Here is an 18,448-nt window from a genome sequence, read left to right as displayed (position 1 = left end):
GTTGTGCACATTCTTCTATAAATGTGTGTTACTTCAAATGATCTCAAGCTAATTAACACAGGTGTTTATACAATAAAGGAAGACTGGTAGGTTTTTGGGTTAATAACAAGACTGCCATGTTAGGTCAGCTGTTTGTACTTGAAATAATCAGGACTTGAAGACAACAGGGTAGCCTACATACATAGCAGGGGCAAAATTTAGCGTCTGTCCCTGGGAAACCTATGCATGTTATTATAGAGTTTAGGCTATGTGTTAGTCCAATAGTATGTAGGCCTACACAGCTTGTATTGGAGGGCAATAGACAACTAATAAAGCTACACTTTTTCTCTGGAATGTGTGTGTTCAGTGTGCTAAATCAGGACTTTAGTGGGCTTGTGAATTATTCGTTAATGGTCCATACAGACTGGCTGGTTTGTCCTTACATAAACTCTGGATAACATTCACATAATCAGTGTACTTTGAACAATATGGCCCTATTAGAATTAGTAAGAGATGACACCTTCCTTGAGTTGGAGACATGACCAATGTGTGGACAGCAGGTGGTGTTATACAGAACCTGCTGCACTTAAATGGATGTACCACACACTTTCTCTCTGCCTCCCATTCACATGTCTTTATCAGAGGTCTGCAGCTCTAATCCCCCTTAATCCCAGTCAACAGAGGCGGAGCAAAACCACTCGTTGCGTTTCACAGTGTTCCTGTGGCCGCATTTAGTGCGAGGCGTTTGTGCGTAGAGCATGATGGACGGACCTGGTCGCTATGTGTAACGTTGTGTCTTCGTGTAGAGTAGTGTGTGTGTAAAAAAGGTGCGTCTGAGGGGGGGAGCAGATGCGTCTCTTGCCATGACTTGTGCCGGGAAGCATAACTTTCAGGCGGCGTTGATCTTTCTGTCTGTTGCCCAGCTGACTGCAGGTGAAGTAGCTGACACATCCCACTCACTCACTTTGCATTACGATAGATAATGCATTCATACTGTACTGTATATGTTCTAATGGTAATTCATCAGCAACCATACCTACACATCCATCGGGGATGAGAAAAGTTTATTCAGATGACTTTTAAAAAGCCACGATTGTAATCTCAGGAAGCTGTCTCCAACTGTATGGGTTACTTCAGCAACACCTGTAAAGTTCATTTTCTTTTGTAGGACACATTATTTGATGCCAATGTAAGAAATGATCAGAAGGAAATATGAAGCAAACTCCTACAAACTAAATCTAGTGCCACCTGTAGGCTTGGTGTTTATCGAGCATGCTTTTGAAGTTGTTGTCCAAAATAGCTCACTTAAATAAACAGATCAGGCGTGTTGGTTTTGCAGATCTGCAGGCTACTTTAACCAAACATTAAAATATGCAGAATATTGTAAAGTTTTAGTGGGGGTCCCTGGTCTGTGACGCTGCTTTTTGTAAAAAAAAACAAAAAAAAAAAAAACATATATATAAATACATTTAAAAAAAGACGCTTCTGCTGCACACGTGTTTCTTTTGCTATCAGAGTAAAAAAAAAAAAAAGAAAAGGGGGCAGCCCTCAGATATATTATCTGATTTCTTTACAGCTGAAAGTTTATAAACAGATAAGAAAAAAGGTTAGGACATTGCACCTACTGCTGTCATCTGGTTCATTGAATATTATGTCTGATATCAAGTTTGACAGTGAAAAGAAGATAAAGAAAGAAGGGGTAGCATTAAGCCTGTTTGACAGCATGCTATGTGGGATTGTTATAATGTGTTACTATTGGGGTAAGAAAGGAAGTGTAAAAGACCAAAAGTTCTGATGGCCCTCTCCTTTTATACAAATGAAATAGAAATGCACTTTTGATGCATTCTTTTCTAATGAATGGTTGCTTGTTGCATTCATCTTTAATTGAGCTGATTTTGCAGGCTCTAATTTGTGGCCAGTTTATCAGTTTTCTCCTGATAAGGACTGTTATTAAAGTGGTATAAACATTACCTCACAGCACTTCACTTAATGGGTAAAACAGAAGAATAAAAATGTGTTAGACCTTCAAGGACAAACAGTTAAAACTAACAATGAAATGATTACAGATGGGATGCATTAATGGCACATCAAAGCTCCACTTCCATAACGGTTTCCCTCCACTGTCAATAGTTAGACGTATGCATTTACTGAAGTGTTTTCAAACCTTCTTTTATGTATGTTTGAGTTTCAGAATCTCTAAACCATAACCTTTATGAAGTTTTATGGAAAGGGACTTAACCCATGTTTAAAACCTGGGCTACTGTTTGTCAGAGCGAGAAGGAAATGTATCTGTGAGATGTAGACGTGTGCAGGTAGGTACAGGGATTGTACAGTTACTGGGATTACATTTTAATCAAGTAAAATTACTGGTCTACAAATACGTCTAAAAGAAAAAAGTAAGATAAAGATTTGTGTGTGTGTGTGAGAGAGAGAGAGAAAGAGAGAGAGAGACAATATGAATCTCCACTCAGGTTTACTCTTATCAAATGAACAGCTTTATGATGAAGTGCAATGCAACAGCAGACTATAGATTTAATGTTGTATCATTCATCTCGCTGTCATTCGTAGCATCTAAACGTATATAAATATATGAAGTCCACTACTGAAATACTTCATTATTTCAAACAAGGCCAACTGGTTGATTATGGCCACATATAAGCCATTCAGCTGGCCAGTTTCACGTCGTTAATCAGTCTATCTTTATATGTATAGCATGAATTCATAACAAATGTTACCTCAAGACTTTTTATAAAAGAAACGGTAAAAGACCTTACTCTTTGTTATATATGAAAGAAAAGGTGAAAGACCTTACTCTTTGTTATATATGAAAGAAAAGGTGAAAGACCTTACTCTTTGTTATATATGAAAGAAAAGGTGAAAGACCTTACTCTTTATTATATATGAAAGAAAAGGTGAAAGACCTTACTCTTTGTTATATATGAAAGAAAAGGTGAAAGACCTTACTCTTTGTTATATATGAAAGAAACGGTAAAAGACCTTACTCTTTATTATATATGAAAGAAAAGGTAAAAGACCTTACTCTTTGTTATATATGAAAGAAAAGGTAAAAGACCTTACTCTTTGTTATATATGAAAGCTTGGACCCTTTTGTTTTTGCTCAGTAATGGATGCTTTTGATAATTAAGCACAGTACATCACATTTCCAAAAATAAACTTGGTAAGTTTAAGAGAAATTACTGATTTTAAAAACTGTTGAAAAAGTAAAAGTACACAAAAAGCTCTCTTCTATATAAGGAAATGCTCTGTTACTTTCCACCCCTGATCATATCACTGATATAATAGTTCCCTACTTTTCAACACAATCAAATAAGACTTAAATCAGACTCTGGTGCAGCCCTCAAGTGAGACTCTATTCCTATCGAAGAAGATCAAAGATCTCCATTCCACTTCATGCATTTGTATAGAAGTGTGAAGACTACTAGCCACATAACTCCCAGACTTCAACTTCTTCAGACTGAAGCAGAAGGGATTTTTAAAATGTCTTGCAAAGACAAAGGCTGTAAATTCGTGGCCTGCTTTAAATGAGATGTAAGATATGAAGACCTATAGGCAGACTACATTTAATGAACATGTATCTTTTCCTCTCTTTGTTTCTAAATATCATTCATATCATATCAAACTATAACTTTTTTTTGCAAACAGATTTTTGCAGGATGGGTTCTGATGAGATGATCTATATATTTGTGTGTATTTGTGATTAACAACTATTACCAAGGCACCCATAGGGGCGGGGGGGCTTTCTGGGGCCCAGCTGCACAGGGGGGCGCATAGAGGTTAGCAAAAACATCGTCCACTATTACTTATTTAAGCAACTAAAATACGCATTTTACTCAATGTTGTTTCAATGAACTGAAGCCTGTTTCAAAATGTGAACCTAGTCTTCTTAAAATGGTATGAGCCCTTTTTGTATGATGTTAATGTTGTCAGCAAGCCCTGTGATTGGACCGCTGGAAAACATTGTCATTTCTGCATTTACATCACTTCTGGTATCGCCACCGTTTTCTAAATTCTGCTGAAAGAAGAACAGATTCAGGATTATTAACAGCAGCACAATAGTTTAAGATTGACCTAACATAAACAGCAGTAAACCATGTTCAGTGTAATAAATGAACCGGTTAATATTCTTTTTTCAGCATGATACTTTTCTCATTCATATTGGTCTTTGTTTGATGTGTGGAAATCAGAATCCTTTCACATGAAGTTCTTTTTACAGCTCTCGACACAAACTAGGAGCCATCAAAAGAAATCTAGATTCAGGGAAAGGTTGCCATAAATGTGGCAAAAATACTTTCCAACCTGGAAGTTGCTTGGCAACAACTTTCTCAAGGACAGTAACATGATGAACTTTTTAACTTCTGTTATTCCCAAACTGAGCTATATCCATGTTTGGTCTCTTCGAAGCTTTTAAAGCAGATGACTGACTGAGTGTGTGTTCTGAAGCAGATTGCAGGGAGTAAATATTACAGTTTATCTCCATTGATTAGCTTGATAAGAAACAGGTCAGGTTGTGCCGTACTACAACTTTTTTGTTCAGTTCAAAACACATGTTCAAAAAGCAAAGAACCTTCAAGCAGTGTTGATGTAATAAGCTTTGTAAATGTTTACTGTACCGGCCATTTGGACCAATAATTACACATTTATCAATACTATGCTGAATTAATTAAACTTTCTTCCAAAACAAAAACTCACATTATCCACAAACTAAAATAGCACACGTATCACAAGGACTGCCAAAATCACACACCAGTAAAGTTCCTCTGACCTGTTTTAACAAAGTCTTCACACAGATCATAGATTTCTTTGATCATTAAACACTCATATCACCACTAATGTAGACTTAAAATGGACTAAATTGGATTCACATTCAGTATAACACAAATCACATTAAATGTTATCATAGCTGAAAAATGGATGGAGGACTTTTTTTAAACCTTCTTAAATACAATTTTTTGAATGGAACTGAATTTCCAGTTGAGCAATATGGTCTTTTGTGCAATGGTGGAGGTGATAAGTTCAGCATTTTGGTGTCTGTGTAGGTGAATGATGGATGTGAGCTTTCCTTTGAGACAGAAGGATTTGGGAGATGATAGTTAGTAATTATATATTTCCAGAAGTCTTGGGTTGGTGTGCAAAAAAAGAATTGTGTGAAAGTAGATGCCTGTGGTGTTCCAAGACTCATTGGGTTCATATATCGGTGTCTGTATGAACCAGTAGAGTCTTCTGGAAGAATTAAATCCGACTGACACTTAGTGATGCGTTAGTTATACGTTTTGGAGTCCTTTGTTTTTTAGAGGTTTCTTTGTTAAGATATTATACGGTCAGAGACAGTTCTGGTCATCAAGAAGATGGTATTGCAAAGGTGTTTCAATGAAATAAAAAATATAAAAAGTATTTTTACGAGTCTATGATAAAACAGTTATGGTTGAGTTTGTTGTCAAAATTGTGATGCAATGCAAAGCAATGCAATATGATAAGATGGGATATGATGCTATGCTATGCAACGTGATGTGATATGACGCAACACAGCATAATACAATACAACACAATACAACACAATACAACACAATACAACACCACCAACACGGTACATACAATACAACACGATATGATATGACACGAGGGAAATATGTTTGTTGAATAATAATAATTATAATAATAAAAATAAATAAAATAATAATAATACATTATATTTATAAAAAGAGTCTCAGGTACTCAAAGATTAGCTAAAAAAAACAATGATAGGGTTTTTAATAGAGGTTAATACTGTGTTGCACTTTTTGAGCTTCTGCATAAAATCCTAAAAAGTTTGATTTTCACATTTTATTTATGTGTCGTTTTTGAAGTGAAAGCTTGCTCATCAGTCACGCCCAGTCTGATCAAAGAAAGCATGACTGCAGCTCCAGGTGGAACACAAGATTATCTGGGTGTTAAACTAAGAGGCATTACTCTGGTTCCTCCACCTCCACCGTTTAAGAGCATGGGCCCTCTTACATAACAGGAGCATCCTGCTGCTAGACATCCAAACACCGCTGACCACCACGAGAGTCTGTCAATTAAACTGTTTGTCTCGTATTGTTTTCTCCACCCTAGAGAAATCAATGAAATGAACAGGTGTAATGAAAGAAAATATTTATCTATTTATCCTGTGTCCCAGGTCTGAAGTGTGTGTGCCAGCTGTGCCCCAACAACACCTGTGAGACGACGGCAGACGGCGCCTGCTGGAACTCTGTGATGTTGATTGACGGAAAGGAGGAGACGGTTAAATCCTGCCTGTCGCCTGCAGAGATGAAGGGCCAGGTCTTCTGCTACAGCTCCAGAAATGTCTCCAAGAGGAACTGCTGCTTCACTGACTTCTGCAACAATGAGACTCTGCACCTACATCCAGGTATAAAAGTACATTTTTTTAACTTCTGCTACCCTTGTCTCCAAGTTTAATTTTTAATGAATAATATCTAAGAAAAAGGAAACATTTAGCATTTCACTGAAAGAAATGGAGACATATAGATGCAAAACAAAAGAAAATTGGATTAATCTGGATTAATCCTGTCAGACGGTCAGTTAATGTAACATTGCTCAGTAGCTACAGTGTTCATGCAACTTCACCAACAACTCAATCAGCGCTGGATTTCCCACTCATTCTGGCCCTGGCTAGACGAGGTAAATGCTGATCCTCCTAGATCCTGTGACATAACAAATCTAGCAGGAGCTCTGGGACGGCGGTTAGCGATCCGCCCCCCTCCCTCCACTGATTTATAAATAAATACTTTGTCAGACGTGTAGTCCTACAGCCAGTTCAAAGTCTCTCATGGGTCAGCTGGGTGTCAGTTGTCCTTAAAGTAGAGAGCATGTTTCTCTCACCTGTGGATATACAAATCAGTGAAAAAACACTTTTTGAATGAATCTACACTATTTTTAATGTGTTGTATTGTATGTGAATATATCTTGTTTGACATATACTTTATATGTGTTTTGCAATTGAACCTTTAAAAGAAAAGAATGTAAATCAGATATATGAAATTGTTGTCTTTGAGCTTTTCTAACACCTGTGAACTCCTCAGACTCTGTTCCCCGCTAAATGCTTTCCCATCACCAGCTTGACTTTGCTACATATTGTTTGGTGCTGAGCGGGAGCTGGTAAATGATGGCTTTTCAAAGAATAACAGTCAGAAGAGCAGTTGATTTGTCCATTAGAAAATAGATTTTCCCCATCATTTATATGGACATATTCATGAGAGTAAAGAAAGCCCCATTCTGTAATTGCACTATAATCCCAACACTGAGTGGCTTCTGACTAAGATTTTTCAGTGCTTGCAAACATGAATTCTTTCATCCAATCCTTCTTTCAATACTGGTTAATCTACTAATAAGTCCTTGTTAAAAGTTATTGTGTAATATATGCAGAGTATCATCATCTCAGAGGCCGGGGTTGAGAGTCTTTGATTTGCTCAAGAGATTATAATTATTCAGTTTATTTTATTCAAGATGATGAAAACTAGTAAAACAATGGAAACTGTGCGACTTTTTCAACCAGTAGATGTCGCCCTTGAGCATGAAACCACGAAGAACAGCTGTTTGGCGACACCTCCGCCACACCGCTCTCCTCCAGCGACACTCCTCCAACCCCTCTCCCCTCACGTTTGCACAAAGGAGTTTTCAAATTGGAACGCACCATAATTAAGTACTAAGAGCTATGCTCAAGTGGCGTACAAAATTGTCCTCGTCTCAAGTCTGTGGTGATATTCGGTGGTGTCAAATGCACCAATATATAACTTCCCATAGATGCTCAAGTGGATTTAGGTCAGGGTAATAAGAGAGCCAGTCAATCACATCAATGATTTTGTCATCCAGTAAACCTACACACTCTGCCCAAATGAGGCCGGGCGTAGTCCTGTACCAGGAGGAACAGGGCCCACTGCACCATCGTAAGGTCTGAGAATTCTTTGAGAATTTCATCACAGTACACATCAGCAGTCAGGGTACCGTCGGCTTTGACACGGAGATCTGTGCAACCCTCCAAGGCTATGCCTCCCCAGACCATCACTAATCTACCACCAAACCCACCAAGCTGGATGATTTTACAGGCAGCATCATGTTCACCACGGTGTCTCCTGACTCTTTCATGTTCCCAGTGTTCCCAAGAGAATTGGGGGCCAAAGGCAGGCCTGCCAATTCTGGGGTTCTTGGACGAAGGTCAATTGGGGCTGCACGGTGCTGGGCCATAAGCACAGGTCCCGTAAGAGGACAGTGGGCCCTCATGCCACCCTCATGGAGTCTGTTTCTAACAGTTTGGTTAGAAACATGCACACCAGTAGCCTGCTGGGGGTCATTGTGTAGGGCTCTGGCAGTGCTCTGTCTGGTTGATGTCTTTCTATGGCCCTGTCCAGCTCTCCTTGTGTAACTGCTGGTCTCCTGGTATCTACTCATTGCTCTTGAGACTGTGCTGGGAGATACAGCAAACCTTCTTACTGCCCGGCCGCATGTAAGGATGTGCTATCCTGGAGGGGCTGGGCTGCCTGTGCAACCTGATTGGTCTGCAGGTACTGCCTCATGCTACCAGTAGTGACAAGAACACAAGCAGAACTAGTGAAGAATCAGTCAAGAAGGATGAGGACAGAGCAATTGTCTGTGGTCAGCACATGAAAAACCATTCCCTTTTGGGGGGTTGTCTTGCTTTTGCCTCTTCAATGTACCTGTTGTCACTTTCATTTGCACCAAAGTAGTTAAGAAATTGATTCACAATCACTGGTGCTTCATAAAGGGACAGATTGATATCCCTGATGTTTAACTCACTTGGTGCTATACTGTAACGACTAAGTGTTGATTTATTTTTTTGAGCAGTGTACATTTTTGGGATGCTGCCGATGTGCTTTATGACTCTCTTGGACAAGAAGAGCCTGATTTAATAGTTAATGGACTGTACTTATAAAGCGCTTTACACTACATGTCCCATTCCTGCATCATTAACACACTGATGGCAGAGGATGCTTTGTAAAGTGCCCATACTATTTGCTAACCCCATTCATTCACATTCATAAGCCACGTGCTGTGCTATCAGGATACTTTTGGGGTGTCTTACACTTCTGGATTGAAGGAGCTGGAATTGAAACACCCACATTCCAATTGAAAGATGACCAACTGTACCGCTGAGCCAAAGCTAACCTAACTATCCTATTCTTGATTTACAATGATTTAGTCTGGGTCACATGGTTAAATTAACGTGGGTAATTTTTTAAATTCTGACACAAAAGTTATTGTTTTCCTTCCAATGATTTGTACATCTAAAATTCAGATTACTTTGATAAAATATAGAGACTATTTCCAAACATTTACAGAATAAAAAATATAAAGTCCTGTAGACTAGAATGCTGCTGACGTGGGTCAGGGCAGCACCCTGAGGCTGCGATGATGTTTACTGTGAATGAGGAAACCAAAGTGAATCTGTAACACTACTTGGCTAAATACCAGCATGTCAGCTTATTCAGTGTGGTATTAATACAGTTAAAGACGTTTTTGTTCATCAGGGCTATTGCTCTTAATTCTATAGAGGCTTAAATAACAGAATGCATCACAGTCACTAGGGGAAGTCAAAGGCAGAGGTTTCTTTTCCACACTTGTAAACATTTATTTGGTGCTGTGTTGAAAGTAGACGTGGCTGCAGAGATTACATTCTTGACCCATGCAGAATCAGAAGAAAAGTTGGTAGGGTGTCTTTTGTCACTGGGTCAGGGGCGACTCTTGTTTTGCATCATATCTGCTGAGCTCCAGTTGGACATACTGCAGGATATGTATCTAGGGAAAAGGCTAAAAACTAATTAGGAAACTGGGGTTTATTTCACAATGTATTGCTTTGCACACTGGACCATCTGCGGATGTTGCATGTTTGATTCACACTTGTGAGGACATACAATTCTCCAGGGATTTAAGTAGACTATAAGGCTACAGAAAAATAAAAAATATTTATTTCAGTTCAGGTTTTCCTTGTCTGTATCATTACAATGATAACATGGCTATGTTGTTGTCAAGTCATCAACAAATCATAGAGCTATCATAGAGCTATAGAAATCTGACTTCATCAAATCTAGAAGATATCTTGCAGGGTTTTAGTATTTGAAGAAAATAATTAATCTGGGTGTTTTGCAGGTCCTGTCATCCAACTTTGATATTGCTTGTGCTGTTCACTGTGCACTATTCTGTCAGGAGTATTTGAACCACATATTATCCCTGCCCACCATCTCTGTTCATTTTGTTTGGGTCCAGGTTTCCATGTCCGCCCACACACAACATGAAGGTCAGATAGAGAAATGCCAGGTCACACTGTGTATCCAAACCCACAATTTATTACATGGCCTCAACGTGTACCTGTTGTGGATCAGAGCATGTCACTAACTTTAAATCAGAAAGCCTGTTTTTTCCTTTTTTTAAGGAAAGTGAATTTAAACTTCAAAATAATGCCTCTGTTTTTTGTATTATTTTATATTAATGACATTTATGCACAGTGATGAAAATGTCTCCCGCTATTTTTTTTTATTGAGAGATGTGAATTGGAATAATCTGCCAAAAGTACAAGTTCCATTTTTACTTCATTTGAAGATTGTTGACAGGGTGAGGGCTTGATTTTGCTGAGCTTGTGTTAAGGTTATATTTCAGCGAAAGTTGTGTGCAACTGATAAGATATTGTGTAATTCAGACGGTGATTTTAGCCAACAACACGTTTTCATAATTCAATGCAATAGCTAATAATGGCCACTAGAGGGCGCAACAATCATTTAGAGCTGAGTGACCTGTGCAACTTCGCTCTCATTTGACTGATTCTTTGTCTGTAGAATTTGGTTAAAGCGAACTAAAATATAAACAATATCGGCTACATCGTCATGCTGTATGTGTGTGTGTGTGTTTGCAGAGAGGCCTTCACAAGAACCAGGATGGAGCAAGGAGCAGCTCACTGTGGTAATCCTGGTGCCATCCTGCCTGTTGTGTGTGGGAATCCTGCTGGGAGTGTTTGTGGTGCAGGGTCACCGCTGTTACTACAGCAGAGCCCACAAGCAGGACCCCGAGGAGCCACTGGATGACCAGATGCTCATGTCACCCGACACATGTCTCAAAGATCTGATTTACGACATGAGCACCTCGGGCTCTGGATCAGGTCAGCAGAACTGATGAAACAGACTTTGATTCTTTCTGTGTCTTTATATGGAATAAAGGTCAAATGGAGGGATTGCATATTAATATCAGCTCACAATCATTGTTATGTGTCTTGTAGGTCTGCCACTCCTGGTCCAGCGCACTATAGCTCGTACAATTGTTCTGCAAGAGTCCATCGGGAAGGGTCGATACGGGGAGGTGTGGCGGGGAAAGTGGCGAGGAGAGGATGTAGCGGTGAAGATCTTCTCCTCGAGGGACGAGAGGTCGTGGTTTCGGGAAGCAGAAGTCTTTCAGACCATCATGCTAAGACACGAGAACATCCTTGGCTTCATCGCTGCGGACAACAAAGGTGTTAGATTCAGATCCATTAACTTAAAAAAAGTAAAATAACTTCACATTACAGTTTTGAAATAAATGTGCCCTTATTAACTGTTTCCTTTCCTTTGTGCTGCAGATAACGGCTCATGGACCCAGCTGTGGTTGGTGTCAGAGTACCATGAGCACGGCTCCCTGTATGACTACCTGAACAGGTACACTCTCTCTGTGGAAGGTATGATCGTCCTCTCTACGTCTATAGCCAGTGGCCTGGCACATCTTCACATGGAAATCATTGGTACACAGGGTAAGGCTACATCATATGTATGCATGTGTCACCTCAAAAATATTTCTAATTTATTTCAATTGATAGCTATAACTAAATATTTAAAGTTTTTGTTAGATTGATTTGTCCTCTAGTTTAAAAAATGTCATCATTGTCTCCAAGATCCCGAATATATGTCCTCACATAAACAATGAGGATGCACTGATGCAAGTACATATACAGGTTTTGGCCTCAAACTGTATTTGTGTTTATCTTTTTGGTTGCAGGGAAACCTGCAATTGCTCACAGAGACCTAAAGTCTAAAAATGTCCTGGTGAAGAAGAACGGCACAGCAGTCATCGCAGATTTGGGTTTGGCTGTGAAACATGACTCCAACACAAATACCATTGATATACCATCCAACTACAGAGTGGGAACCAAGAGGTGGGATTTTACTTTCATCACAAGGCATACACACACACACACACACACACACACACACACACACACACACACACACACACACACACACACACACACACACACACACACACACACACACAGTGGGAAAGTAAATTGATAAGTATTCAAATGTTGGACTATCTTACAGTGAAAACCTGTAGTCTTGGTTAATGTATTTGAGGTGCTTGATTTCTGCTGGAGTAAACATGGCCTTGAAATGTCTCCAAATTCAGCATTTGTACTTTTTTCAGTACTATAAATTGGTTACAAGCATGGAGTGAGCTGCTTATGGTGAACTCATAAAGAAAATCCAGTGGCGTTCAACCATGTAATACACATGTGGTGCCACCAGCTCTCATTTCTAAAACAACAAACTCTCCGTAAGCAGATAAATGAATGCTGCATGTGTATACAGCATTAAAGTATCAGGACTGTTGTTGGAGGTTTTTCTCGTCTGGACAAAAGTTAAGAAATATTGAAGTTATTCTGCATCAGAAATAAATTAGTATTGATGCATGGAAGATACAACCAGCTATTTTAAAAACTTAATTTTATTGAATGGCTTATGAATACAGGCAGCAAACTTGAACCCTGTATGTTTACAATATTTGGACTTTGGCGACCCCGTGTGGTAAAATCGGAGATCGTAACGTTTCCCTTTAGATTGATTTCTTTGCAAAACTAAATCCATAAATCACCAGTGTGAGCCATCAGTTATTGTACTGGTTCTTACATGTCCCAGAAAAACAACATGTGATTGTCCTTACTGTCAGAGTGGTTGTTTTTGAGATTATTATTACTCTAGCTGCTTTAATTCAGGGTCTCACAAACAAAACTAACTGAAAAACAAATCTACTGATTAAATATCCTAAGAAGTTGCATGCTTTTAGATGTGATTAAGACTTAATCATTTTGTCCTCTGCAGGTACATGGCCCCAGAAATCCTGGATGAGACGATCAATATGAGCAGCTTTGAGTCATTCAAGAGGGTGGATATATACGCGCTTGGCCTGGTGTTCTGGGAACTAGCCCGAAGATGCTCTGTCAGGGGTAACTTAAACACAAAACACACACATGCACCCCCATTTGTTTTATATATTTATAGCTAAATGCAATTTTCATCAAATCAGCCAAACAAGCCACTAATACCATGCATGTTTATATCCTTATATTTGTCATCTCACTTGATCTTTGCTTCATTACTTGGATGAAAAAATGCTTGATCAAATCTCCTTTTCGTTACTTCTTTAGGACTTCAAGAAGATTTCCAGCTGCCTTATTATGACCTGGTGCCTTCTGATCCGACCATCGAGGACATGAGGAAGGTTGTGTGTGAGCAGAAACTCAGACCCAACATCCCCAACCAGTGGCAGAGCTGTGAGGTGAGACAGAAACATCCATCTCATGTTTCATCCTGTAAGATAGGTCTCACTGATATCACTCACACACTGTGTGTGTTTGTATAAAGATCTATAAAAACAATACAACATGCTCTATATTTAAAGGATACATCTGCTTGTTCACAGCACAGTTTTCTAATTGACTGTCTGAATAAGAAGTCTGTAACATTGAAGCTCTTTCACTAGAGATTGAAGAGTTTATAGGAGATAAGCTGTTCACTGTTTTACTCTCTGGATAAAAGTGTACTGACTGCAAAAAACAAAGAAACAACCATCATGGAGTAACCTTACTGCAGGTTGTTGTTTCATGTTATTTTAACATTCGTAATGTCATGTTACTATGAACTAGGATGAACACAGACAACTTCTCAACTAAAACAAGAGGGAGTCAGCTTCAGAAATGTCTTGTGATTGGTAACCTTAACATGAATGCACTACATGTACATGGTCAGTTTACTTTATCTCAGAGGTCCTCAAATGTTTCTGTCATGCCCCATTGGAGGAGGAAAATAAAAAACACAAAATGTACAAAAGGTGCAAAGTAGGAGCTGTGCAGTGGACTATGAGAAAAAAAGTGTGTGTAACTACTCAGAGTGCATGTAAGGAAGATACATATCATCAAGATTGTGAACATTCATTTCCATTTTAAGTATGCTGTATGTGCAAACAGGAATCAACAGCATTGATTTACCGTTTCTACTTATTGTTTCTACTTTAAATACTCACGTTAATATTTCTAAAACATTTGATGTTCCTGTGTGATTTTGTAACTCTAAAGCATAGCACAACAGAGTGTTGAAATTTAAATCTGCTAGGCTTATTTCTTCAAGGACTAATTGAAATACAAAGAAAGCAGCGTGTTAAAAGCCCAAATAGTTGATTTCTTAACATTAATCCCGCTTTTGATAAATAGCCAATCTTAGTTTAGGATTTTTGCTGGAAACTTGATGTGGTCAGTCCGATTTCAAGGGCCTGGGCTGGCCACCCATTCAGCCACGTTCCTGCTCCAATTCTCTTTGCACTTGTGCCCACAACCCGGTCACAGCAGTGCTGTTATTCAAAACAACAACACCCCCTCTGGTTTACTATTGCTTAAGAAAATGCCTTTGCAAACAGTAGCTGAGATACTTCATGATGTTAAATCAGTCCTTTAAGAATTACCAATGGGAGATTCAATCTACATTTAAATGAGCTCTTATTGATGTTCACTAAGATGTAGGTTTATATTCATCAAACTGTCTCCTTGTTTATTCACCAGGCTCTGCGTGTGATGGGCAAACTGATGAGAGAGTGCTGGTACGCCAACCCTTCTGCTCGACTCACTGCTTTGCGGGTCAAGAAAACCGTGTCTCAGATTTCTGTCTTCAAGGATGTCAAAGATTAGCTTGATTTGTCGCCCTGCAGATCAGCACTGGCGCTGGCATCGATGCAACATTATGGACTGAGAGATGTTGGAAACAAACAGGGAGAAAGTTTTCCTCTGTAAACTGCCTGAGGCTGCCCTCTTCTGGACACAACCGCACTGTTCACCCTCAGAGAGAAGAGTCAGGTTGGTGTTTGGTGCCAAAGTATTAAAGGGGGTGTCTGAGGCGACTATGCACACAGACACTGTTAAACCAATGCGAACCAAAAAGATACACTTTTGGTAGAAAGAGCCATATGAGATAAGAATGTGTGTAATGTATGTACAGATTTTTTTTTTACTACCTCAGAGATTTCAGTGCCCAAAGCTTAAAGTTGCACATTGTGATGTTTTTGTGCCATATCATGTAGCAGACACATTATTGCTTGTTAGGTAGTACGCTCGTTTACTATCAGATACGATTCTGGTAGGGCAGTTTTACTGGTTACAACTTCTTTAAAATGAAGCATACACAGACTGCACATAACAATCTGACTTTTAAAGTACTTCTGCATGGTTATTATAGTTCAGTTGTAGGTAAATGGTTTGTCAGAAAAGTCTGTTTGCAGCAATGAGGAAACAGCAGTGCTTAGCTATCTTGACGTTATCATTAAGTTAAATAAAGATAAGTGGTTTTTTAACATGTTTTAAGTCTTATTGTTGACTAACCATTGCCTAGATGGAAATTGGTCGGTGTTTTTTTTTTTTTTTTGGTCCAAATACCTCAACCATCATTGAAAAGATCACACGATCATTCAATATAAATGATTGGACTATTAAAGCTTAAACTATTAAACCTGTTCTTGGACTGTGCAGAATTATCACAGTGACCTGTTTTTGATTCAATCAAAAACGGGATCCAGCCTCTGGCGTCACCTGCAGGCCACATTTTTAATATCAAGACATTCTAGTGTTAAGATTTACAAAAAAAATGTCTCTCCTTTAACCGCCTCATGAGATCAGTAAAGTGTCTGAAGACTTAATCTGTGTTGTCTTGTTGTAGAGACAAGAGCTGCTCCCTGGCAGGTGAATGCACATTTGTTTTTACACACAGAAACTCCTTTAAGAATGTGAAAAGAATATGTATTTTTTTATCGATACAATATATGAATACACACTGGAACAATGTTCACATTATGAAAGCTGAGCTACTCGAATGCTCAAATCATAATGTAGGAAGAATTCAATATCAGTGTTGTTAACTTTGGCTCAGTTGGATTATTTTAACAGAACTCCAGACAGCACACGTTAGAAGACACTTTTTACAGCAGGTTCTCTATGTATTATATCATTATGATAAAAGCAACATAAGCACGTACCTGATAAAAAGGTCTCAATCAAGCCATGAAGGGACATTCATAGGAAAAAATACTTCAACGTCATGGCTGATGTTGAAATACAAGAAAAGCATGGTCATGGGTTCACACTCTCGAATGCTGCTGTCTGATGAGGCCTTCAAGACCTCTTCATAACAGGCTTATAGGAGACATGCAGACAGGGACATCTGCACACCATGAGGGGCCTTTCTGCAACCACATGTGTTCAGATGAATCTGTGTGAACGTGTGCCTGTGTGTCTTTAAGAATATGTGAAACGAAAAATGAAGTACATAAGAAATGTAATTAATCAATGCACTGTTTGTGAAACAAGTTGTACTGATGAAAACTTCCCATGTATCCCATCCATCATGCTCATAATAACTATACTATATGTAGCATCAGCTATGTAGCCTGTGGCTCTATCGTCCTATATCTGTACATGTGCAGGTCTTCATTTGTTTCTTTAATGATGAGATTACTCTGTCCATGATAATGACTTTGTGTGTTGCAGAACACCAGATAGGAAACACTAAAGACACATGTTGCTCTGCCTGTGACAATTGTAAATACTTGTTGTATGATTTTATTTTTTTAATATCTGACTTTTTGTCTAAAAACTTTTTGTCTGTATGGTGTCATATCTGCTTCTAAAAAGCGTGAGAGAAAAGGGGAAAAGATAGCTTGAGTATATTAAAGATGTATCAATCTTTCCAAAGAGGGGTGATCACCATGTGCAATTTCTGACAGGTGTCTTTTTTCTACATATTGTACATTATGAGATCACTATATATTAAAGATAAGTGTGATACTGCTTTCATGAAATAAGACATATTTTTGATTATATGGAGCTGTTGTCGCTTGGATTTCAACCTATTGCATTGTATCTGTTCTCTTGCACTATTTATTCTGTATAAGTGATATCAGTGGGTCAATAAATTATTTTTTTCACAGATTGTCTTTTAAGATGATGTGTTTTTTCTTTCGGTATGAAATCTCTTACACGGAAACTGAAAGCTCTGGACTTGATTTCCCGAACGGCTTATCTAAGACAGACCTTTTTTATCCTCCACATCACACTTTCACCTGGCCTGACATGACTCATCTCCGCCTTCTGTTCAACTGCTCTATTTGCGAGCACTTTTGATGATGCAGATTTTGTCCGTTATACAGAGGAAATACAGCTGTTACACTGAGGCCATCAGCACTTTGTGTATGAGTCAAACCTTCAACTGTGTGCTGCTACTTGCTCTGGTGGTTTTTAGAAGAGCCGTTTGAATCACACAGAAGCGCTTACAAGAGGTTTATGTAACTTTCGATCAGTGATAACACCAAGCAAAGAATCCAGTCTCCTGAAATCAACAAGAATCTTAAGTTTGGCCTATTTAAGAAAAACATTTTAGCATCTTAGAACATAAGCAATGTTTTTCAGTACAGCTGAAATATTGAGGAAACAATTGAAGACACTGCACCAATGGTATTAAACTTTGTCGTGCTTTTTTTTTTTACCTGGATCTTAGTTGAATCTGTTGAGCCAAGCTTTAGAACAATTAGTAGGCTGTCCTGTTAATCAAGTCAATCCATTTTTATTCATAAAATTCAGTCATAACAAGTTATCTGAAGACACTCAACATATTAGGAGCAGGTCAAGACATAAGGTCAAGACAATAAAACAAGTATGAATAACAAAAAAAAAAATGGAAATGTGGATAAAAATATGCAATGTCCTTGTGAAACGGGACATCTGTGTTCCAGACAGTTCCGTGGTCTCTTTGCCAACCGCTCTGCTGAGGGTCAGCGGGGCAGAGGGGATTACTGTGAGGCAATCTGGAAGTTCAAGAGTAATTCATTTGGGTGCATTTGATTACAGTACTGTACAGTACTAAAAAAAACCCCAAAAAAACATTTTCTTAGATTTTATGCTCCCCAAAGAAATTTTTGTGCAGCTTGAAAGCTGATCTTCTTGTCCTGCAGATCAAACAGTTCACCTTTTGAGGGCCTGGGTGTGGTAGTGGGACCAGGGTTTGTGCTCTGTGGTTCAGTTTTCTTTAACCCATCAGCCATTGTCTCCGTGACTGCCGGCCTGTGTGTTTGATTTGCCTTTTGATCCGAGTTCGTCTGATGCCTGCGGCCCAATGACCCATGC

At 38.9% G+C, this 18,448-nt stretch overlaps 1 protein-coding gene across 1 annotated transcript; it reads left to right on the top strand.

The window, feature by feature from the left end:
• The first annotated feature begins 567 nt into the window (after positions 1-567).
• Positions 568-17,258, top strand: LOC132987336 (activin receptor type-1C). Its single transcript, XM_061054335.1, has 9 exons — positions 568-912; positions 6,155-6,385; positions 10,901-11,143; positions 11,261-11,491; positions 11,597-11,764; positions 12,010-12,166; positions 13,110-13,234; positions 13,436-13,566; positions 14,843-17,258. Exons 1-9 carry the CDS (start codon positions 843-845, stop codon positions 14,966-14,968), a joined length of 1,482 nt encoding a protein of 493 aa, XP_060910318.1. The 5' UTR covers positions 568-842; the 3' UTR covers positions 14,969-17,258.
• The last annotated feature ends 1,190 nt before the right edge of the window (positions 17,259-18,448 follow it).

This window comes from Labrus mixtus, chromosome 13 (assembly GCF_963584025.1).
Source record: "Labrus mixtus chromosome 13, fLabMix1.1, whole genome shotgun sequence".
NCBI lineage: Eukaryota > Metazoa > Chordata > Actinopteri > Labriformes > Labridae > Labrus > Labrus mixtus.
Note: the sequence above shows the minus strand (reverse complement) of the source record. Positions and strands in the feature narration are given on the sequence as shown.

Bases quoted from the DNA above. Each gene is read 5' to 3' on its own strand.
- LOC132987336 (XM_061054335.1), top strand. From the start codon at position 843: ATGACTTGTGCCGGGAAGCATAACTTTCAGGCGGCGTTGATCTTTCTG. The intron at 913-6,154 runs GTGAAGTAGCTG...CCTGTGTCCCAG, and splicing joins TGTTGCCCAGCTGACTGCAG to GTCTGAAGTGTGTGTGCCAG. The intron at 6,386-10,900 runs GTATAAAAGTAC...GTGTGTTTGCAG, and splicing joins GACTCTGCACCTACATCCAG to AGAGGCCTTCACAAGAACCA.